The sequence below is a fragment of the Aulonocara stuartgranti genome (assembly GCF_965226115.1).
Source record: "Aulonocara stuartgranti genome assembly, chromosome: 11".
Classification (NCBI taxonomy): Eukaryota; Metazoa; Chordata; class Actinopteri; order Cichliformes; family Cichlidae; genus Aulonocara; species Aulonocara stuartgranti.
In genome coordinates this window covers 25,572,256-25,597,318 of record NC_138947.1, presented here as the reverse complement: position 1 = coordinate 25,597,318, position 25,063 = coordinate 25,572,256, and the positions used below count along the sequence as shown (strand labels likewise).

General features: G+C 40.1%; 2 protein-coding genes across 2 annotated transcripts; one reads left to right on the top strand and one right to left on the bottom strand.

Annotated features, from left to right (window-relative positions):
• The first annotated feature begins 5,232 nt into the window (after positions 1-5,232).
• cmc1 (C-x(9)-C motif containing 1) lies at positions 5,233-12,793 on the top strand. The gene is made up of 4 exons (XM_082552626.1): positions 5,233-5,341; positions 5,769-5,861; positions 11,687-11,777; positions 11,971-12,793. The coding sequence occupies exons 1-4, from the start codon at positions 5,323-5,325 to the stop codon at positions 12,089-12,091; spliced, it is 324 nt and encodes a 107-aa protein (XP_082408752.1). The 5' UTR covers positions 5,233-5,322; the 3' UTR covers positions 12,092-12,793.
• A 696-nt stretch (positions 12,794-13,489) lies between these two features.
• On the bottom strand, positions 13,490-24,205 carry azi2 (5-azacytidine induced 2). The gene is given in 10 exon segments (XM_082552493.1): positions 13,490-15,398; positions 15,400-15,432; positions 15,435-15,526; positions 18,024-18,148; positions 19,266-19,330; positions 19,679-19,812; positions 21,120-21,225; positions 21,474-21,590; positions 22,317-22,571; positions 24,041-24,205. Coding segments are annotated over 9 exon segments (1,221 nt in total). The 5' UTR covers positions 22,551-22,571; positions 24,041-24,205; the 3' UTR covers positions 13,490-15,083.
• Between the last annotated feature and the right edge of the window lie 858 nt (positions 24,206-25,063).

Genomic DNA, 25,063 nt, shown 5'->3' with positions numbered 1-25,063 from the left:
TAACAGGCATGGACAGTTTACAAATTACTCAATTAATCAATTTGTTTCTCAGTCTTTATTTCTGCAAAAATACTGAGTCCAATATATTAGCAGCAATGACTAGAAGTCAGGAAAGGTGAAGCTATCCTGGAGGGAGTCATCCTAATATAATGATGTTTAGTTGACATTGACAATAATTGCTGGAGCCAAATGTCACAGGGGTGACCTGTGGAAGGTGCCCCACAGCAGGACTCAACAGCAGAAGTCTGCCTGTAGGTTTGTAATCCCCTCACCCGAGCCGTTGGATTATGTGCTCTCTATCGACCCTGAAGAGGCTCCCCGCGGCTTGGGCTTAAACACTCTCTAAAATCTCATCTCCACACCCCATCTGCCGGCTGAGCGATGTCTTGGAAGTCGAAGGAGTGGAGATGGGAGCAGGCGAGCAGACGGAGGAAATGAGAACACGCCTCCTACTCCTTGCTGTGGCTCTGCACCGCAGAGAAGAGCAGACTTTAGGAAAACACGCTATATATGTACAGTACAGATTTTTAAATATGCACATCAAAATTCCTATAACAGTTAGTTATAGGTTTGTGATTGTATTCACGTTTATATTGTTATTATTTATATTCTCCCTTAAATGAATTTGGAACCGTTCCTGATTGTTGTTGCTGTCAAAGTATTAAATTCTTTGTTGCCATTACACTCCATTAATATCCGTGTGTTAAATGGCTCCATTTCACAAATAAAAAAAGTTCAAACACTACAATAATTGCTTTTCTACAGATCAATGACCCTTTAACATTCTCTGACAGGGGCCTTGTTTTGTGGCCGTCAGTGGACAGTTGGAGGAGCTGGTGGTTGGCCCTGAGCAGTGAGGCATGTCGTAAGAGGGTTTAACTTTGCTAACCTCCTTCTGCCAGGTTCATGGGGCCCTGCTGTTTGGGTAATATTGGATCAGTGTTGGGAGGCCATGTCCCTGCCATATCAGTCAGCACGCTACTTGGGGTAGTAGCGCTTTCCTCTATGGAGCCAACTGGACTTGTTCAGGATTCAATTTCTATGTTTTTTTTATATTTCATGTTTTTGAAATTCCTCGAACGTAGAATTTCATATGCGTTTAAGCCACATCAAGAAAGATTTGTTGACATCTCCGACAACAAATACTCTCTCACATAACAGAACAAAAACATGTGGGCCCATAGCAGTGAGTTAATTAGAAGCCAGGACAACAAATATTTTTCATGTAATTAGGAGTTCTCTTAAAGTTAATGTTCCAGTGTGTAACCAGTCCACAAACAGTACATTATATGTACTTTGTACGTGTGTTTTACCACAACCGCTTTTTTCACAAGAAAAAAAATAAAACCCACTGATAGAAAAGGGGAACCAGGGACTCTTTCACAAAGTAAATTAGGAAGTAGATTTGTAAAAGTATGTAGGTACTTTTGGCACAATACCACTTTTCTTTTTTTAAATACAGCCTATAAGAAAAAGAAATATCGTTAAGCACCTCTGCATTAGCTGTCTTTTCCCTTCCTTGTATTAAATAGTGAATGCAGGCAAACCACTATTGGTAACATTAAAAAACAAACAAAAAAAACATGGAGTCAGAAGGAAACCACTCAACCTGAAAAATTCAAAGTATGCACCATACGTGGTCTTGGCCCGTTTAGGTACAGCCAGCACTAGGATCATAGTAAAACAGCCACACACTGTATAGAGATGAAAAACAAACATTGTTTTATATTTGTTTCTACAGTGAAAATCAAGCTTTCATAGAGATATCTGATTTATCACGGGAAAAAAAAGATTTTGGTCAGAAAGCTGTTGAGTGCTCATAAATATCAAATATTTGTATATTGTAGACTTACATTACTTTTTTTTTCAAAACAGTTTTGCAGGATGACACGCACCACATAAAGCTCTTGTATTTGTCAAGAATTCAAGCGACATTAAAATATCATTTTTATCATATTTGCTTCAGTGGTTGTGCAATCATTCGTATGAGGCCCATTTGGCCCTGCTGTGGAAATTTGGCGAATGTTGCATATTGGAGGAGCTCTGCTGATATTAAAATCTGCAGATGCCCACCTGGTGTGAGAAGGGGTAGAAACAGAAGAGTGTGCTGTCTGGACTTGGAGGTGTGTATATCCATCTGTTCGTTTAAGTTCAAGGTTCAAGAAAATGAAATAAAAAGCATGTACACGTGTGCATACAGGTGATGGCCTGTGGTCTCTTTTTGTTAAAGGAGTGGGTTTTTTGTGCTTGTAGAAATCATAGATTTGCTCTTTCTGGTCTTTGATTTTCAGATGAAAAGGCTGTTTTTCTCCACAGAGGAAAGCGACAGCTTTACCGGTGTAAGGTCAGAGAGTCGTGAGAACTACAGGCAGACGGGCTAGAGATTCACTATATCGCCTCTGGCGGTGGTGGTGTGTGGGTGAGTGTGAGCTGTAAAGGTGCACTGGGTGTGTGTCTGTGTGGTTTGGATGTGGAGGTGGGTAGTTCACACCTGTTTCTTATCGTAGTCTGTATGTGTGAAGACTGTCTTTTTCTTAAAGGTGTGTATATGTCTGTGAGCTGGGTACCTGTTTCTTTGATTGAACAGGTGGGCCTTCTTTGCATGGGATCCAGACAGCCGATGCGCCGCACAGCTGACTGTGGTCAGGCTTACTGTGCGCAGTAAGTGGTTCAGGTACAGATACACTGTGGTTGGATGCTGACTTTCAGGAGTCGTTTTTCAATGATTTTGCTATGATTTTATTTCACAATTGCCACATGGTACAAATATTGTTTTAAAAACAAGTCTTACTGCTTGCATTAAAAATGTGTAGCCACTGTACATAGTTTGAGAGTACAGAAAAAAGCCCTGGCAGTTAAAACACACAAAACTAACAATGTAATTGTATTTGATGCAACATAGCTTACATAATAGTACGGTTTTTACAGCTTCAGCCTCTTAACCTACTTTATTTGGAAGACAGTCATCAGACAAACTGGGACGTTTATCCGAAGGTGTTTCTACAGTTATTTCATAATCATTTTTTAAACCTGAATACGCCCTTTTCAAAGTTGACACAAGGGGAAGTACAGGTGTTACTCTGAAAATAGTCATTGCAATGACATCCCTGTAAAAGTCTTTTGTTTGTGTGATCCAAAAAAGGAGATTAGACACATGAAAAAAAGACACCACTATACAGGCAGGTTAAAAGAAACTAGGCCATTTTTATACATATTGCACAGTGCCATTGCTACTTTCAACAAAAAGTAAGCAAAACTGTAGAATCAGTGTGTAAAAAAAACTAAACACACTCCATGATTCAAATTCGCGTAGTAACACTTTCAGCAGGAATAACTGGAAATATGTTTTCTATATGACTTTCTCTGTCTCTCACTTCACTGCGGGGAAATTTTGGTCCATTTTTTGCTGCAGTTCACTGAAGTTTGCCAGCATTTGCTTATGTACAGCATTTCAATCTGGCAACATCTTGATTCTTTTCTTTTTCAACTAGTCTGTAATAGATTTGCTGATGTGCTTGCAATCATTTTTCTGTTGCATGAATTAATTTTGGCTAAGTTTTCACTGTCAGGCAGATGACCTCAGATTTGAGTTTTTGGTATACTTTGGTATGCAGAGGAGTTCCTGCTTGACTCAGTGACTGCAAGGTGCCCGGGTGACTACAAAACAAGCTTAAATCATCACCCTCCACCACCATGCTGACAGTTGGTATGAGGTGTTAGTGCTGTTGTGCTGTATTTGGTTTTCACCAAACATGGTACTGTGCATTACGGCCAAACAACTCCACTTTTTCTGTCCAAAGGCCATTGTTGTGGTTTGTTCAGATGCAATTTTGAAAAGCCAAACTGCGCTGCCATGTTATTTTTAGAGAGAAGAGGCTTTCTCCTGGCAAGCCTTCAAAACAAACCACACTTGTTCAGTCTTTTTTTAATTGTGCTGTCATGAACTTTAACATTTAGCATGCTGACTGAGGACTATAGAGTCTGAGATATAGCTCTTGGGGTTTGGGTTTTTTTGCAGTTTCTCTCAGCATTGCATTGTGTGATCTTGGGATGAATTTGCTGGGACATCTATATCTGAGAAGATAGTGTTTTCCACTTGTGAGTAATCTTTCTCACTGCAGAGTGAAGGACAGATGATTAGAAACAGCCTTATAACCCTTCCCAGATTTATGAGCAGTAACTGTTACTAAAATCATTACCGATATCTTTTCTCCTTTCTAATGTGTGAAAACACACCTGGCGAAAAAAACTGCCAAAACTGCTGTTAAAAGAGGTGCTTGCACTTGTTTATGATCAGTTAGTGAAGTGCATTTAATTACCCTCCATGGAGGCAGTAAGGGTTTCACAGGAAAAAAGAAGCGACTGCATCTTAATTTTGTTTCAATTTTTGTTAAATAAATAATGACACAGTGTAATATGCTACGTGTTGTAGTTCATTTGGGGTTGCATTTACCTCATTTAAGACCTGTTAAGGACCGAATTATATTTAATATGTTTAGAAATGTAAAAACTTACTGTATTTTTACCATAACTGTATATGGCTTTTTGACAGGCTTATGGAGTTTTAATGTTTATGATCTGTGGTCGCATTAGGGTCTAAAAGAAAGTGAAATTTATTTTTACAGTGCAAAATGTTAATTACGTAATTAGTTGTAAAATGTAGACATTTAATATCATCATATGATTAATTCCTAAAAACCAGCACATTACATAAATAAATGTTTTTTCTGCATGATATAACTTGCACACCGTTGTTTACAAAGAGCACTTACATGGAGCTTCACACTCCCAATAACTTCAATTTGTGAAAAAACAGAGAACGTAAAAGCTTTCGTTTCATCATTTATAACGAAAAGAAAGAAAATAAAACAGAAAAATAAGTGTTTTGAAGCTATAAATGTATATAGTTCTGTTTTCTTCTTGTTTAAGGGTTTTGATTCCACCTCCCATCTAGACCGGCAACTTACTGTGGCTGGTGCAATCACAATTAATCACAATTAATATTATTAGCATTACTAGTATTCCCTGAATCGCATTAGTGAATAAGAGATATTTCTAATAATAAAGGTTGTAACTGAGACTGTCTCTTTAATATGATAAAACATAAGAAATCCTTTTCCTCAGTCTTCCACAGAAATGAGCGTGGAGCTAAACCAGTAAGCATCACTCGGTCACCTGTAGCCTCCTGCTTCTCCGCCCAGAGTGACTCTGGGAATTGCAGTTTTTCAGGCCACCATACTACGTCAGCGGAAGTGTTTTGAGCGTTCGCGAGCTAGGTCACATTGATTCAGTGGGGGTAATGTTTTAAGAAACATCATCGCAATGGAGGCAACAAATACAGGTATTAAAGTCCGTAATGCTCTCAAATGCTTTTCGTGTATTTCGTGGCATACTTTTAATCAAAGCTGTCCGAGTTAGCTCGTTCTTTATTGGCTGTATTGAACTGTAATGGACCTGAGACGCTATAATAACGTTAGCTAAATGCACTTAAAGAGGCTGTCGCCACTCTAAAGGAAAATGCTGAGTTAATTACTCATAAAGGAGAACTTCTGTGCCCAGCGTCTCAGTTAATGGTCCTAAACATGCCTCGCCTTTAGCTGCGTGCGGTAACCCGCGTTTAACGACAGTTGAGCACAAGCACGCATGTCTCCCACGTACACCTATGATAATTAAGGGAAATCATATTCAGTAGGCTTGATGCGGTTGATGCTTATTGTGATGCTTACTTGTGATACTCACATTTGCTTTGCTTTGCTCTGCCGTGTCAGAGGAAGCCCATCTGAGGCATGTGGAGAAGGATGTGCTGATCCCCAAGAAGATGAGGGAGAAAGCCAAGGAGCTCTGTGCTGACAAGGTTGAAGGTGGGATTTTCTCCTGTCCACACTAAAGTGTCGCTCAGGAATCGACTTTACACAGCAGGGTCACTTTTTAAGGAGGCCGTTTTGAACTGTCACAGTCAAGAAACATATGCCAGTTCACCTAATTGTTCCAGTAAGCCATTAGAGTCAACCAGCATACAACTGAACCCAAATAGAAAGCAGCCATCATTAAAACGTGTGTTTGTGCACTGCCTTATGTCAAACAGCTTTTAGTTTTAAAAAAGCAGAGATCTTGGTTAAATCTGTGCCTCAAAGAGACTTTTCTTTGGTCTTCAGTAAGTACCAGAGCTTTGGGTACCAGAGCTTTGATTGGGATTGACTAGAAAAGTTTGAAAATTCAAGTTGCTAACTATAACACTGTGATGCTAGTCAACAAAACGAGGGCGAACATCAACATTTGCCTAATTTCACAATTGGCAGTAAGATGGAAATGGAAGTAATTCAGTCTAACTTGTCTACTTTGTTTTTTTTTTCTAAATTATTTTTGATTTGCCACAGTTGGAAAGGTATAGGTTAAAAATAGAAATGTATTGTAACCAATGGATGTACTGGTAGCTGCTTTATCTTCAGGCCCTGGGTATATCCTGGTTCATGGTGACACTACAGTGATTCAGCTGCACAGTGATCATAGGTACCTAAAATATCTCAAGTTCTATCAAAACCAAAGTAAAAAAAACAAAACACAATGATAACTGACCACTGACTTGAGTATATGCCATTGACAGGCTAATTAGCTTAGTGTCCTGTACATCCATCACGTCAACAAACTTTTTCTGTTTTTTCTTCTTTTTTTTTAAGGCTGGAGCCTATCCCAGCTGTCCCTGCGTGAGAGCCCAGTTATACCATGTGTAGGTCACCAGTCTTTTAGATGGTTAGCACAGAGAGATACATTCACACCAATGGCAAATTTACAATACTTGGAAAGAGGGAAGGGTGTAACATTGCTGTTCTTAATTTGTCTTTTAATGCAGGGTTGTCAAAAATGTGGCCCACAACACAATTTTATATGTCAAGAGAGACTTTATTTTGTTGGACAAACCATGCAGCCAGTCACACGCAAAGGCAGATTGGGATCATAGCGTTAAATGAAAGAAAGGAGGAGGGCAAGTTCTGAAGACAGCAAGTGTAGTGGTTCAGGCCAGGTACACAGAGACACAGGGAAGCTGGATTTAAATGCAAGCATGTCAGGAAAAAGTGAAGAAATGAGTGAAAACGTGAAGTGAGCAGCATCTGGCTGCATTTCAACGATCTTGGGTTTCACAGGCCTGAATGTGCGCTTGAAGCCATTTATAATTCTTAACTTGTTTGATCTGCTGCTCACCACAATCAAGCACAAGCAGGAATTTTGGACTTTTAACTGTATTTTCAAAAGTTTTACAGCTTTTCATACTGATAAAAACCTCCCTTATGGCCATTCATACTACACAAAGTAATAGGCAATAAACAATTAACCTCTTAAACCGCAATGCTCCCAGTAACAGAGGCAAGAAGGAGAGCATCTGCTTTAATGGGATTTGCCACCAGATCTGTTATTTTAATATAGACCCGTGTGGTATCCACAGAAATGTTAAAATCTCAGCTAAAAGCTTACAAAACAATTTCAACAATCACCAAACAGCTAAAATATTAAACGATTAAACAGCAGGTAAATAGATTCGGAAAAAAGATGTAAAACCAAAGGGTGAATCCCCCCGTTCACCCGACGACATGTACATGGACATGCCGTCAGGTGCTGAAAGCCAACATCTCCCAGATTCCAGAACCCGCAGGTCTCATCACTCTCCAAACAAAATTCAGCTGAACGGCAGCAAAACAGACCAAAATCCTGCTTTATGTTTAAAGAAACACTTTAATGAATCCTCACTTACTTTTGCTGTCTTGCTTCCACCACGATAAAATCGCACTTCCTGCACAGCTCTATCTCCCTGTGTGCTTCAAGACTAGTTTCCCATCAGAAGTCTCTACATTCTGCTTTATTTCCTTGCTAATAAGGCACCAGTCTGCCATTGCGTACAGCGCTGTTGGCCACTGTTTTGGCGTCCCCCCCCCCCCCCCCCCAAAAAAAAATGACCCCTGACAAGAAAGCCCAACTCCTCCTACAATTTAAGTCCAAAGACTCATGCTGACAGCATGTCACAGCAGCCTTTTCTTTATCATGTAGAAAAACATTTAAATATGTAGTTTCTTTGCACTGATAGAAAAGGGAGTTTCACCTGTCCGGTCCACTTAAGATCAAAGTGAGCTATATGTGGCCCTCGTGTAAAATGAGTTTGTGTTCACATTAAAGCAGGGGTGTCAATCTATCAATCTTTTAGAGAAATGACTTGATGTCATTGCAGACACTGAGGGTGAGGTAAAATGTTGTAGTTAATGCTGTTCATGTTATACAGTGGTTAGCTTAGCAACTCAGCAGTATGCACAGGAGACATGCCGGGGCATTGGTGTTTCATTGTTTACACAGAATTGATCTGTATGAAGCATGATTTGGGCTGGTTCAAGTAACTTCAAGGTTAACATTGGGTTTTCTGTTTTATGAAGGCGATCATTCCTTACTTGGGTGCATCACCGTGGTAACATGGTTAGGGAATCTATCCAAACCTACCTGGCCCTGTGCGAAACATAATTAAACTTTTAATTTTTTGAGCCCTGTTATATTTGGTGTAAAAATGAACACATCGTTTCATAAAAAGTACCAGCCATCGAACATGGTCTGCGCCTGCTGCTGTTTTAGCACCTGGATGAGTTACTGCGATTGATGGAGTCATGAATTGTGCTCTCTAACAAATCTTAAAGGCTCTTAAGTTCAATTCAAATTTCTCCAAAGAAGAGTGGGTCAAAATTCTTCTACACCCACAAGTCAGCTATTCACCTGCTAGTCAGGCTCTCCATTTTTATTGGTCAGATGCTGTCAGCGCCACACCTTTAGTGTGAATGCGCTCGTTGTTAAACCCTGGCTTTCCTCCCTGACTTAATATCAATAATCACCTTCGTCTTGATGGATGCTCAATCATCCAGCTAAGTAAATCTCCAAAAGTTTATTCTGTTCATCTGGATTTAGCGTTTTTTTTTTTTTTTGGTTTTTCTTTAATCAATTTTATATCATGCTTTTTATTTGTTTTTGTTCTTTAATGTCTCTGTAGAGCACTTTGAATCACCTTGTTGTTGAATTGTGCTATATAAATAAACTTGCCTTGGCTTCAGTGGGAGAAACGTTTCGCTGACTTCCTAGCGCATTGTTCCTTCAGTGGGCTGGTTTCAGTCATTATGCAAATGTACTGTTTATAAGATTGGGGAAACCTGCAGTCAGCTGAGACTGAAGAAGTCACTTGGATGAGTGACGAAACGTTTCTCGCACTGAAAACGCTCCGTCCCAATGAACAGAATCAACTTTTGGAGAATAATCACCTTTGCGTGACCACTTAGCCTTGTTGCTTATGTTAAGTAAAGCCAGATGAGAGGGGTATGTTGCTTTATATTTCAGGCCTTGGGGAGCTCATTGAAACATGACAGCAAAATAATTAGACGCCATCAGACTGATAGAAGAGTCTAAGAGAGGCTTCAGGAATGGAAGCATAAACTTAAAGCGTTATTAAAACGTTGTTCTTCAAAATGGGGACTGCATGTGGCGCTGCATGTTGCTGCCCCCATTTTTGTGTCATATTGCAACATTGCATCTTTCCTTCCTCAGGAATTTACTTTACTCTTGACCTTCTTGAATCAGACCCTTCTACTTCTTCTTCTTTCCGGTATTGAGTAGCAGGCTAATTGGCATTACAGCAGTTGCCTCTTTATCTACACAGACGCACGCACGCACTTGGCTACACCTCTGCTCCAGTGTGCCCCGTTTACTGCAGCAACACATCAGCCCGACAGTCACGGTTTTATGTGGTTTTTAGAAATCTGATGACAGCTTCTATGAGCTAGGGTGTACTGCTCACACGAGGAGGCAGACAGAGGTGATGGGACATACATGGCTGGGCTGTGGGTAGTGGAAACCCCCCTCACATTACAAGTTTCTCGTCCCACTCATTTTCACACCTTCATCCTCCGCCCTCAATCATCTATTCTGTCTGTTTGTGTCTGCACTACTGGGCTCCTGTGTGTGTGTGTGCGTCTGTGATTGTGTTTTACAAAGACAGTGCCAAAAAAAAAAGAACCAACACAATCTACAAGTATGTTTTCCTGTGTTATTGGTATCTGCATATATGCCTGTGCACACCCCACAGTTGTGTATTGTAGGCTTTGTTGTTCACGCAGATATGTAGCACTGACCTGTACAGAACTCCTTTTGTAGTTTCACCTGATGAGTTTTCCTACTACGCTGATGATTCGTGTCAGGACTCACATGCCTTTCAGAGTCTTAAGTTTTTGAACAACCCCCACACGTTCATTTTGATTACTGTTGTGTTTTTGCAGAAAAGTGATTGGCTGCTAATTGAATTCCTTAAATTTAAGGTCCGGATCACAAAATCAAAAATGTGGACAAAAGGTGGGGAAACAAGAATGAATGAATGAATGGATTTTTCAGTTTGTCGGTTAGAAATGAATAAATCCTGCTCAAGATCCTAACATTTATTTTCTACCATAACTAATTATGTATAAGGTCTTTTTACACCACATCTTCCTCTAAAGTACCAAATCTCCCGAAATGTTCAAGCCTCATGCTTCTGCTTTCCACTAACTGCCACTTCTGCGTCGGTAAAAATGGCAAACCGAACGACCTCAAAGCGAAGGTGGCATCACACTTTTCTTCAGAAGGGCCTCTTTTCGCATGAAACCAGTCTCGTAGATTCGTCTCCTTATCCTAACTATTCATGTGCGATCAGAAACGCAGCCTCTATTAGTGCCGTGGGACAGGGATGAGGCGCTCTTTGATTAGATTAGTCGCACAGTTCTGCTTCTCTAAATTGGTTTTGCAGTTAGTCTGCATCCTCGTGAAAGAGTGTGTGATAACCATACTGATGCCGCAGATGAAGGTAATTACGATGTCAGCTGTTTGAAGGGGACACAGGGGCAGCGGTTTTAATTAAAGCCTCGAGAAAGAGCTTGCTAACAAGGTGAAGACTCACTCGTCGACACCTTGTTCAGTGCCTTTAATGTGGAAAATACCACTAACAGGGGCATGAAGTCACTGTTGCATCTTTATAGAAGAAGGGCTTCTCGTTTTGGGCTCCAGTTTTATTTTCCGGGCACAGGCACCAGCAATTGATGTTGGCCAGAGAAGAAGGAAGGCAGCAAAGGTTGAACATATCTAGTAAAACTGCAACCATTAGCAGCAATTCTTAAGTTTAACATTTCTGATAATATCTAGTCTGATTTCTGGAAAAGCTCCACTTACTTGTTCAGTTATTGTAAATAACCTCGTCTATCTCCAGGCCTCACTGGGCACCGTGTTCAGTGTAGCATTACCTATATTTAATTCTTGGGGGCATAGACGTGTGTATATTTGAGGATGGTGGGATGACTGTTACAGGACTAATGTGGGAGCAGTGCGACCACAGATATAACCACTCTGTGGATAGTACGGTTAAGTTCAGTCCTCATATGAACAAGGAAACATGGGTTTCGGTTTGATAAGAGGCTTGGCAGGGTGACTTCCGACTGGGTTCCTTCTCGTGGAGATGGGGCCCGTCTCGGTTTGCTCGTAGCTATTCGTTTTCTTGTTTGCGGTAAAAAAAGGTAGGCTCTTAATTGTGATTTTTGCTTTGAGGTTACTGTACGCATTGAGCCAGTTTCCCTTTTTCTTTTTCTTTTGTTGTTGATTTGTCCTTTCTGACTTCTACACTCCTCTCTCTCCCTCCCTCCAGCCTTCAGCCACTGCTGTAAAGAGTCTGGTTTCTTCATGGTGTTTAAGTGTCGAGGGGAGAACGCAGCCCTGAAGGAATGTCTGACACGACAGTGAGTATTGTGCGACAACACTCATATAGAAAGGTGGCTCCCCATGTGTTATAACAGAATCACGCCAGTAGCTTTTACACACGCTTGCCTACTCTCTCCCACTCCTGTTGACTCTCTGAATTGCCGCCTGTAAAGTCTTAGTAATCTCAAAACCTATCAGAGTGATGAAGGTCTACCTTTTGTGTTCCACCAGCTACCAGGACCCCGCGTTTTTTGAAGAGTGCAAGCAGGAGTACATTCGAGAGAAGCTGGAATTTGAGAGGACGGGGATTCCAGCCAAGAACATGAAACAAAAACTTCCGACTAGCATGTAAAATAACAACACAACAAGCTTTATTTTTAAAGTGTACACAGACTTACACTCTGCCCAGAACTGCAGGATTACGTGGCAGTGCTATGGACAAGTGGTTGTATTTCTTGTAAAGCTACATGCTTATGCGTGAAAGGTGAGTGAAATTATTTGGATCATAAAGAGTGATCAGAATGTCACAAATATGTGATTGTACTGTGATATAGCAGCCACCTGGAAGAGTTTCAGTGCAGGGCAGCACATGGTGCGCAGCTGTAAACTGAGGGATGCTTTGCACCTGTTGAACCACTTGAACATGTGTCTATTGCTCCTGCAGTGACGGCACGAGTGACGAATCTGCTCAGTTGCCTTTGGCTGGACCCACAGCTTTGAAATTCACCTGCAGAAGTTGTTGTGTAATAACTTACAAAGGAATTGATTTTAAAAAAGAAGAGAAAAAAAAGTAATGGAAATCAGAGATGGAGATTTGTACACTATAACTTGGAGGTAATAATAAAACCCTGTGTGATCATGTGATTGTTGCAAATATTAGAAAATTTTAAGGGCAGTCAACATGAAATGTTTCTGAATAAAGGTTTAATATCTGTTTAACTCCATCAGACTTAAAAGATGTGTTTTTTATGATGGTTTGCATTTTTCAGCAGTGGGACTAAAGAGTCGCACGGTGAAAATTTCCTTTCTGTTTATTTAGTGTATTCGAAAGCAGGATCAACAGAACTATAAAAATTGTAAAAAGAAAAAAAGCTACAGCTGACTCAGTTTGTTCTTTTACATGTTCAGGACTTTTACCTCCAGTGGCTAAATTGAGCTAAATGCATACTTTTTTTGCATTAATAATTTTTTTGTTATGGTTATAATAAGAACCAATTTACCATTAGCAACCAGCATAAGTATGTATTGTATATAATCTACAACTGCTTATGTACTAATGGCACCGATGGAAAGAGTTGCTATAGAGGTCCTATATTACTACTGCTTTAAATAATAAGCTACAAAATTACAAATTATAAAATTAGATCATTACAAACATTAGCATGTTTAACATGACAATAGCCTGGGATTAAGGTTGATAGTGTAAAATTTTCTATAATTTTTTTTTAAACAATTTTCCCCCTCTACAAATTTTGTTTCTAGAAACTAAAATTTTGTTTGAAATTGTGAAACAGGATTTAAAATTTAAGATAATTTAGGAAAAACAACTTTTTTTTTTCTTTTTTTTTTTTAACATGGATGTTTCAATTCATCATTTAGGCTTTGTGGTACAGAGAAGGGCTTGCTGTCCCCTTTGCAGATATTTAGCTTTAAAAAAATGATTTAATCATCGTGGCTTTGTGTTCAGTGTTCAGTTTTAACAAACCACATAACATCATGCTTGAAGTGAAAACAGCGCAACCTCACGGTGTTGATTCCTTTCATTCATTTATTCGATCATATTTACAAACAGCCGGAAGTGCAGTAAATCTAAAATATAATCCATATCTACTGTACATTGCATTTTGGTTTGCAAATTGTTTACAGAAGTATGAAACTACTGCTGTAAAATAACATTTCTTAGAAATTAAGAACAAAAGACCACAATCATGATACAGATAAGAAAAAACTAAAACAAAGAAACTTACCCATGGGCCTTTGTGCTTTGTGCACCTATTTGTTAAGTCACATCTCATATTTAATCAGGTTATTACATTATTGTGTTGCCCCCAGCACAGGTAGCTCTTAGACATATCAGGCATCTTGGGGGAGAAAAAGCAAAAGCTAAGTTTTGGAGTGTATAACCATGTTTGGCAGAGTACTGAAGCCCACCATATACATTTATACAGATATGCACATTTCTTTCAGTTTCTTCTGTTTATTTGGTCTAAGATTCTTCAGTGCCCTTAGTTTATACTTTTTCACTACTGGGAGACCAGAGAGAGACTACCCTCAGTCCTAAACAGCAGGATTAACAATCAGCACAGTGCATAGTTCACATTTTCTAATGTTCAAAATGATGTGCCAAGTGTATGCGGTGCATTCTGCGAGTCCTTCAAAATAAATGCCGTGCTAAGAAACCAGCAATTCACAGCCTTACATCTACATGTCACTTCAGAGGTGAAAAAAGAAAGCAACACAATAGATGGTGTTGTCAGATACCAGACAGACTTGAGTTGTGAAGGTTATGAGAAATCATTGAACCTTCTCTGCCTTCTCTCTCTTTACTTTGATATTAATCCACCTCAGTAAAAAGAAAACTTAATTAGCATTTCAAATTTGGAGCCAAAACCTGTAATTATCCTACAGTCAGTGTATGTATGTCTGTCTTCACCGTACAAAAACAAACACATCAACTCCTCCTACCAACACATCTCCTTCACATGACCATTAGACAAACATGGAACTACATACCCTCTGTAATTTACAGTGATCAAATGTAAAAAGACTTGCATTGGAGGAAGTACAGTTATACAAATTCTAGCACTATGCTGTGGCTCCAGTGATCAACAGCCACAGTTTATGGTGGAAGAGGCCCTATGATGAGATACAGATACAGGCACACTGTTGGATGTGAATATACACACACACATGCACGCACGTGCATGTGCTCACACACAAATTAAACTGCTTGTATGCATACTTGCACACAGTTATGCATGCGCATACAAGGACACAAACATGGACAAACTATTCTGTTGAGGATTTCTCATCAACTTTTTCTCTGCAAAGTCAGAAATGTTCACCGATGCGGTGAGCAGAGATGGCAGATTAATGAGTTTAAAGTCTTTACCTCAGAAAAAAAAGAAAAAGGCCTCATCTGGCCTCGTTTAGTTCCCACAACCAGGAGGTCCAGTCTCATCCGCCCCACAAAAGTGGTCTTATCACATTAAGGCAGGTAAGGTGGTAGCTATGTGGCAGGGTTGGAGAGTTTATTCATTGTTCCATTTGTTTATGTTCCATCAAATTTCTAACATTTATTTATCTTCCAATAAATTATTAATCATCTGTTCTCCCACTGTAACTTAATAAGGCTTGGCCCAATCTGTATGGGGAGGGCTCCTGGGGCTGCAGTTACCCATTGAGGACGAGGAGTTGGACGCAGCGGAGTGTCCCTCCCAGAACATGGCGTCACTGGGTTTTGGGGGACTGGGGAAGGATCGTGAACTGTCATCCAGAGAGGCCTGGTTCAGGGGAGGCGGGGGAAGTACAACGGAGCAGGCGTCGCTCCCAACCAGACCCTCTCCCGAACAACTCTGGGGGGGCCATGGGCCGTTGTACCAGCAGTCCTCCCTCAGACTATCTGGCAGCAGGGTGCCTGACGGACAGCCGGTGGGGGGGCAGGGGCGGCCAGAGCATGAGGGCAGTGGGGGGGCACTGGGGGGACGAGGCACTGATGGCCGAGGAACTGGGGGGTGGTTGTTCTTTTCCACGTCGTCCAGACACTGGACGGGAACTGTTGAGGCAGCTGCAGGAAGAGAGGAGGGTGAGTGCAAGAAAAAAAAAAGGATGAGGAAAAACGAGGGTAAAAGATAATCAAATGTTAGATGTGGTTGCACAAAACTGCATTTTTCTAGTGAGACCTGCACAGACAATCACTGCATGGACTGTGGCAATGTCCGTAAAACAAGCACAAATATTAGAGGCAATTGTTCAATTACCTTTTCTATCATTTTGGTGATACTTCAGTGACAAATTTCACTGTTGATTTAGTGACACTACTAGCTTTCAGTCATCACTGCCAAGTACTGAAAGCCTTACATAACGAATAAACAAATGCTGCCTGCCTTCACGTTAGACATGTTTACATGTCACTTAGACCAATGGTTCTTAATATTTAGAATGGTGAGCCTTTCATGACGTTGGAAATATTAAATAAAGATTGATCAATCTGACAGATCTTAAGTGGTGATTTTTGGCTGAATGCTATAACTTTGCAAAACCCTGCACGACTCCAAGATGGTTTTTTTTAGTAAATCTGGAAACTTTAAAAAGAATAATAATTTTATTGCACTTATTAGCAGTGTTTTACTAGACAGTAAAGGTGTTTGTTTTAATGAATTTCTCTAGCAAATAAAAATAGCGTGTTTTCTGTCATTTTAACTAAATGATGTCGGCAGCACAAATGAAATGCTCTTTCCTCACCCAGCTAAACACGTCTTTTTTTCTTTTCTTTTTTTATTTAGCACTGAGATAACAACTCTGTATTTCTTTTCTTTTTTTTAACAAGTGGATTAAACTTTGGTTTCTAAAGCGGTTAAACAAAAAAAATCTAAGCTCTGATCTCTAACTGTATAATAGACCTCAGTGTAAAAACAGAACCGGAGTAAAAATCGCACCCTGTGCAGCGGGCGGCGAGTTCCACAATGAAACCTTTGCACCATGTAAAAGTCACCGCTTGGGAATCAGTAAATAACAAAAGCAATAATTAGATTTTGTCCTCGAGAACAAAACCTAATCAGACCTGAACGCACAAACACATTTTCTTTCATTTCATACAAAGCATATCCTTACACAAATCACATGTCCTAATCTCACACAGACACATCATTGCTTTGCTTTCAAATCATCATCTTGAGCGAATAATAAAGTTTAAATGAGAGTATCTGCTCCTGCTTTTTTTTTTTCCATACCTCTCTCCATCCACACATCTATCCATCCATCCCTCCCTGCTATGCTTCCATGAGATGGTCTCCTGAGTCTAGGATTTGAATAAAAGTGATTCCAAAGGAGGAACATTAGAAGAATACAGATACACAGTATGACTGAATAAATACATAGCACACCCCCCTCCTCCCTCTGCCCCGCTCCATTTCTTTTGCCGCTCCTGCTTTCCTCATTTCACTCCATCTGCTTCATCTAAGTTACAGGATTACCCTCTTATTCAGTGGAATAAATAGGGCAAGATTTATTTTCTTGCCATATTTCGTTCTAATTTTCACCTCCTGGTCTCCTCTTCTGACACTCCGAGGGAATCGACAACAGAGGTAATCCCTCCTAGGGTAGCATACATCATCACAGAGGGAGGGGAATGGAAGGATAGACCATTTCATGATGTCCTTTATCAAAGTGTTGGAGGACTTTGATAATATCCACAGTCTTATCACACTCTTATACAAACTGCAAAAAGAAGCAGGAGGAGAAAACTTCTTGGGAGGGGGAAAAAACACTCCCGTTACTGAACAGAAGCAGTTCATTAGTTTCCCTGTTGTAATTACTTCAAGTACTCATTAACAGTGTTAGATCAGCTAAATGTGTTTGTCTCTCTATTAATTTACTCTGTAGTTACATCTACATACAATTGTTGCAATTTGTTTTCTTAATCTTTCATCATTTGTCCTCACTTCTTTAATAAGTTGCAAGCTTTTTTCAGGGGCTTGGGTAAGAACTGCATGTGTGTGCAGATGTGACGTACAACAACAACAACAACGTAGGGTTTGAGTTTTTCTTTTTAAGAGCCCTCTATGGGAGGTGGACTCTGCTTTGCTAATATAATGGCATGGGGAAAAGAATGAAAAACACACTGAGGTTAAATCAGATGTAAAGCAGATCAAATGTAAAAGATTAAATAAAATATATAAATATTGGGAAAAAATGAAATATGATAAGAACAGGATAAACATTCAAGAAAATGTCAAATAAAACAAACAAAAATATTACCTGGTTCCTAAAGGGAATGATATAAATGTCAATTATTTTTAGGGTAAAGACATGAAGAGACTGAATACATTTTGTATGGTTGCTTTTAGGAGGTTCATTTAGGTGGCGACCTACACAACAATGCATTAATGCTATAAAGGAGACTCCTCACTGTACAGGAGCTGAGGTGGTGTGAAAAGGACACAGTGGAGCACAGTTGATTATCACACGCACTAAAACAAACATTAAGCATGGGATGATTTGTATTCAGACACCAACTGTGGCGCAATCCTGAGCTCACTCACATTTCTGCAGATGTGCCTCACCTTGTCGCGTCTCACTGATCAGTGGCCTGAGTTTCCTAATCAGGCCTGTTTGGTGCTTCAGCTCTGAATGGAGACGGCCGACCTCAGAACACAGAGCTTTGTATGTCTGCTGCATGCTCTTCTCCCTACACAATAAACAAAGCATTTCACTTAAATGCAAGTTTCCTCAAAGCTGGTGTTAGAAACACCCAACTGTCAGACAGGATCTTGTGGTAAATATCATGAGCAGCTATAGAGTACGCTCAGGAAAAGGAAATATTTTAGAACAATCTTATTCTGAAGTCAAATTCACCTGTTCACTGAAATTTCACAATGCCAAAATGCCACCCATTATGTCAATTTTAGTCAAAAATTAGTGGATTAAATGTACATATAAGATTAATCTATTAAATAAATTATAGACATACCAAGGTGATCATGTGCTTCTTTGCTGACACAATTAATATCAGTGACTACAGTCAGACAATACTTAAGAGGAAAAACAACAACAAGTACTGGTTGATTTGATGCTTAATCAGCCAATAACATTATCTGTATTACAAACAAGAAGACAAAATAAATAAAAACAGTGATGTATTTAAGGATGGCAACACCTACAAAACACTCTTATAAAGATGCAAAATGTATCAGCACTTGTTTTGAGTCCTAACACCTGCCTCACACAGCAAAAAACATGAACAGAAAGCCTATGGTGGAAAAACTAGGTTTTTGTGGTGCTTAAAATAATTAAAAAGGTAGACAAATTATAACATTTTCTTTCTTAATAAATGTTAATAAATAAATTCCATACAGACGTTATGCATGTCAAAATTCTGGACTTAAATTTGACTTGTGTTGAGCACCCAAGTTTAGGGTCTAGCTCTTCATATACTTTTGAGGTTACCTCCACATCATGCTGCAGACATGCATGCAGTCTATGATGAGCAGATTCATAACGCTGCACCCTCCTCTAGTGGCCAAACAGGACAAGTACAATTGAAACTGTGGCCATACAGAGCACTGCATTCACAAGCTTTAGCTTTCAAAGCAAAGACATAAAAACAGTATATTCTGTAGTTTCGTGTAAACAGTGTTCCTACCTGATTCTCTGTAGTTTCATCAGGGCGGATCATTTAAAACTGATTTTTTTGCTTAAGACTGTGCTTTAGGCAAGACTTCCCATCTATTTACAGTTGCTTCGTAACTACAGGTTACAGAAATTATGGTTGGGCACTTTTTAATGATATTCATAAAACACTATACCTTGCATTATACTTTGCATCACAGGTCTGGTCCAAGTCTGGTCCGTTAAGGCCATGCGGCTCCCCCTAAAACAGAGTTAAGTTATGCAAAACAGAGAGTGGAGGTGCAGTCTCTTGGTTGTTTCGGACAACCCTCCCCCCCAAAAAAACCAAACAAATCTGCATCCTCCACTCCACAACAACTCACACTTATGTCCGTCTGTCTTTTAAGAGTTCATCTCCCAACTGTTAAAGATGTAGCATACCCACCCTGGCTTTGTCTTCACTACTGTGTTTCCCAGTGTCACCCTGTCTCTCTCTGCCCTAACACCTCTACCGATTTCTCCTCCTTTTGTTATGCGACAAGAGCGTCTCTCATCTCAAGCGCCCCCTCTATCCTGTTCTCTGAAACTCCTTCTTCCCTGTTTCACTCACCGCACTTCTCTCTAGTAGCCGATTGTTCTCCAGTGTCACCCTCTCCAGCTCTTCCTGCAGTTTGTGGATCTTTAGCTCAGTGTTGATCCTTTCCACCTGCCAGGAGTCCTGAGAGCTGTTCAGGCTCTTCATCACTGTGGACAAGCACGCAGAAAAACAGATGGAATTTGTGTTACAAATGGTACAAAAGGCATAATTAATTAAAGACACTGACTTTTACACTTTTAGCAACCAAATATTTTAACATCAGTTTAATCATAGAGCAACATTTTACATTTACATTTTCATAGAAAATCATAGGTAGTATGGAAGTAAAGGAGAATGGCACATGAGTCAAAATACTCGAGCCTGTCCTGTATTTAAATTGTACTTGAATCAACATATATGTTATATATAACCACAAAAAAACCAAATGTACTTAAGAGTATTGCAACATAAAAATGTTATCATATCATATAAATCAGGTTGCTGGATTTTTTCCCCTACTGACTATATGACACTATTTATTCTTCTAGTACTGTATTAGATAAAAGTGTTGAAATAAATGTAATTGTTACTCTGTTACTAATCACATTCTGGATGTCAAGGGTTCCTCTCAGCTTTAGGAGGATGTAAGTGTACCCTTTGGGATATTACAATTAGTTCTCATTATTTGAAAATGATACGATTTTGCTGGTTTCGTCAGACCTTCGACATTGCCTGCAATGGTTTTCAGTGTGAAGTGGGTAGGATAAGAGGCTACCAAAACAACTGGTGTTTGAGTAAAGAATCTGAGAACCGTGCCATGTTCATGACTGAGCATAAAATGGATTGACAGAAGGGCTGGTGCTGTGTCAGATGTAATGCAGGGGATGCTGGAATATGAATGACTGTTAACGCGCTCTAATGGCCGCAAGCTTCCGTTACAGAATAAGAGAAGTTACTTTCCTCTGAAGGGTGGCTGGTTAAGCAGGTGGGACATCCAGATCGAGAACAGACTGGAGTATCTGCAACTCTACTCCAAACAGGTGCCAGCTGAGATTTTTCAAACTTCTCATCAGGTTGTCGCTTCGAGGTATAATGGGCACACCCAACTAGTAGGTGATCCCAAGGTAGACCAAGAGCTCATAGAAGACATTATATAGCTTCTATGGTCTGAAAACATGTGGGAGAGAGGGACGTCTGAACTAGCTCAAATACTCTACTGCTACCATGGTTTAACTCATGAAAATGGATGGATGGAGATATTTTAAAGAGTAGATTATTACTTCGATTGTCCGACATAGCTAATTATCAAACAATTTCAGTCCTTGAATTTAATATGATTAAAATTCAGGAACAGGATTCTTTTCCTTGTATTTCATCCAAATCTCATGTGCTCTAAATGTCCACTATCTGTTTCATCAGAGGACAGAACCATTTCCACTGAACAGTTCAGAGACAGCAGGCCTGTGTACTCTACCTGTACCTTGGCTGGTGTCCATTTCTGTCCTCAGCTGAAGCAGCTCCACCTCTTTGGTGTGAAGCTGCTCCATCAGAATCCTTTCTCTCTCACTCGTCTCCCTTTTCTGACAGAGGAAAAAAAACAAAAAAACAAAACAGACAGTGAGCCAAAGAGCATGAAGGTAGAGTCAGTGTATTTAAAACAATGTTTCAAACTCTTACTTTTGCAGTCCCAGGTGGGCAAAAAAACCAAACTCTCTTTATTATCCTTATACTTGAAAATAAGCTACTGTCAGGTTTGGAAGACATTAAGCCTTTAAGCTTGGCTGCACTGTTAGTTTATGAGATGTTCAGATTAATCAGTAAAACGCACCAGTTTGTTAAGCTCCATCTGCAGGTCCTCCTTCTCTATATAGATACCTCGGTAAGCACTGAAGGCCTTGTTCACGTACTGGGGCCCCTCTGATGAATGAGCATCTGGCCTGAAAAGCTACAGTGGTGAAAGAAGAAATAACAGAGAAGAAAGTAGAGGAGAAAAAAAATGTTCAATTTAAAATGTTGCGGTAGGAAGTCACTTTCCTCCCACCACATCCTATCTTGATGGACCAAGTGCTGCAGCACATAAAACTAAAACTGACAGATTTTAAACAAACAAGCTCGTGCTCTGCCCACATGTTGTGCCCAACTTTCGCTTCGGTCTGCAATCGGTATTAAGACCTTTGCTGTTCAAATAACTCACTCTCTCACTATATCCGTTTACTGGATCCTTTGTTCTTAATTCCAATTTCAAGAGCATTCTTCTCTGCTGAATATGAGCACAGTGTTTGCCAAAGACATACTTCTCCAGACCGCCTTTCTTTTTTAAACAGAGCACATTTATTTCTCATTGTTGGGTTTTTTCTGTTTTGACAACAGACAAACAATATTAATGATGCTGACATGCATACACTCCAAGAGGTTATTTTTCTTTTTTTCTTTTTTTTTGCAGTGAGATATTAGTATTTTGTGTTTGTCCATCATTCTGAAGTCGTGCACAATAGAAAAATCATTCATCTTTGTTCATAGGTCACCCTTTGTAAACATTGCTCTCTGGTTGTTTAGACAGCATGATAAGCTCTATGTTCTTAAATTTTGTCTCTCTCTCTCTTTTCTATCCCCATCTTCCCTTTGTTGTGCCATCCTCCTACTCTTTCCTACTCTATTCTTCCATCTATACCTTGTCTTCAAGCTGCTTCACTCTCTTCTTCAGCAGGGCATTGTCTCGCTCTGTCTCTCTCAGCCTCTTTTTGATGTCCTCGTATGCCGTGACCAGGGCAAAGTGGGAGGCGACCGATTCGTCACCGGCACACACCGACACAGGACTCTCAGCAGCAGTGGTGTAGGCTGTCTCATGTTTAAGGATGCAAATGTCATCATCCACTGCTGGGGAATCCATACCTACACAGGCCATATTCTGAGGCAGATAGAAGACCTGGGGGATACATGAAGAACTTCTTTAAATATCCTATATTTGTGTGAAGAAAAACAAAGTCAAACTATATTAGATTTATTATCATATTAAGAAATAAATATTTTCTATATTATCCAACAAACAGTCTACACTGTCAACTTGTTCTATTCATTCATAAGGCATTTAATGTCTGTAGGTAGAATTCTCCTAACAGTCAATGGTCTTTTTAAACCACAGTTTCACAAAAGAAGAAAGCCCCGCCAGAGGTTGACATCAGAAAAGCCCTAAAGACAACGAGAGGTTTTTAGCATGCAAAATCAGTTTGTTCACATATTGCATGCAATTTTGTGCTGGTGCTTCCTATTACCCTTGGGCACTTGACACTGGAATTACATGATTTTGATTTAACACCAGGGATGAATGTACTTGGAAGGTAGGTCCTCTTCAATTACCAACACTGAACAATAAAGGAGTCAGATCTGTAATAGTCTACAAAAGATCTACCCCCCAAAAAAGGCAATTTGCAATGTGTGATTTCCATAACATGTACATAACATTGTGTACACTAAGTTTCTGGCCTATGGCTTTGAATGAGAGGCTGAAAAAGAATTTATCAAAAAGAAACTTTAACTCTGCACATTTACAAAGAAATATCTCACACTGACTTGAATGCCTTTGTTAAAGGAAGTGCCAGCAGAGCTGACTTCCAGGAACGATATGAGTGTTTCAGTAAAGCTACTTGACATTTCCCCCACACCCTCCTGGATAATTTCTGCTCGGAGTAGCTCGGTTTCAGAGACGGTGCAGCTTCTTGATGATGTCAGCATGCAATGATGCAGCAAACACACAGGAGCCAAGTTTTTATCACTAAAGGCCTAAGCCTTTAGAAAAATAAGTTTAAGCAGAGTTACCGAATAGGTTGATAGACCCGCGGAGATGAATAGAAACGGAGAAATAGAGAGAAAAAGGAAAACTGCTGACTTTGACGACAGTCGGCATGAAAGCGAAAGCGACCCACAACAAGTACTTAAAAACGAAAGTGGACGTGAATCCAAAACAAGGCAAGAAGAGCGACGTAATTCCGTTAAGACTTCTCCACTTAAAACAGGAAAGCTAACAGCTAAAAATCTTATCTCAGCTGAAAAAACACAATCTTCCACACAAAGCGACAGCAGAAAACATCTATAATCGTTCTGAAAACAATCAATGAATTTCGCGTGTATACAAAGCTAACGTTACGCCGTTAGCTTCCGCGAACAGTGCTGACAAACACCAAACAACCCTGACGTCCGGTTGTGAAACAGCCAACAATAAGAATAACACAACAATTAAGCAACGGTCTTTAGAGAAACATAAATACATATCGACAGCTCCGCGCATCAAAATGATTGATCTATTATGATGATAACGGCTAGCTATGCTTGGCTAACGTCTTCTGGCTAGGTGCAGAAAAAGGATACGATTATTTTTTATTCTCGACTTTCAGTTACCGTGTTAAACGCTGTCCTCAGTTAGGTATCGACTGACCACATAGGACTGTCATTTAATTTGGAAAAAACAAGAGCTGGTTCAAGGAGAAAACAAAGAGACAAGGCTCGGCACTGGTGCCGTGTCTCGACCGAACTGACAGGTGAGAAAAACAAAAACTTCCGGGAGTCACTCCGCTGCTCAAGTCCTTTCAAAGTAAAAGCACAGTCTTAAAGAGCGTGTGCACTTTCTCACACACTGTTACGATCACCATAGCTCCCATTATCCTTTCCTCGGTATATGCATACCACACGCTTCATGAATTCTGCCATAAAAATATAAATATTTGCTCCATGTTCTATACTTCCAACCTTTTATGTTTCTCATATGACTCCCCCCCCCCAAATGCTGCAACTCTAAACATATGAACCTGTGAAGGTTCTCAGTCATCCAGGTCATCGTAGTCAAAGGAGCTTGCAAAGAAAAGCGTCTGGACTTCTTTAAGTTGCTTGAAGACGTTTCACCTCTCATCCGAGAAGCTTCTTCAGTTCTAAGGTCAAATGGTGGAGAGTCCCAGATATAAACCTAGTGGGAGTGACCCCCCACAGAGGGACAAAAGGACCCCCTGATGATCCTCTAATCGCCTGAGCCAAGGTGGGAAACTAGGCGTGGGTCCCAATCAGCCAGAGTTTCGGGTGTGTTCATTGTGAAACCTGGCCCCACCTTATCATGCGAATTCCTGAGGTCAGATGGCCCAGGATGTGAGTGGGCGTTAAGGCGTCTGGGAAGGGATCTCAAAACTGGATTATAGATGGCAGAGAGTTGGTGTCGTAAACCGCCGCCTCTGTTCAAAGATGGTCGCTCACAGTGGACATAGATGGCTTCTTTCACTCCTCTTTCAAACCATCTGTCCTCTCTGTCCAAAATGTGAACATTGGCATCCTCGAAAGAGTGTCCTTTATCCTTAAGATGCAGATGGACTGCTGAGTCTAAACATATCACATGTCACAGTCGAGGGCAGAAGGCACTTCCTCTCCCCTCCTAAA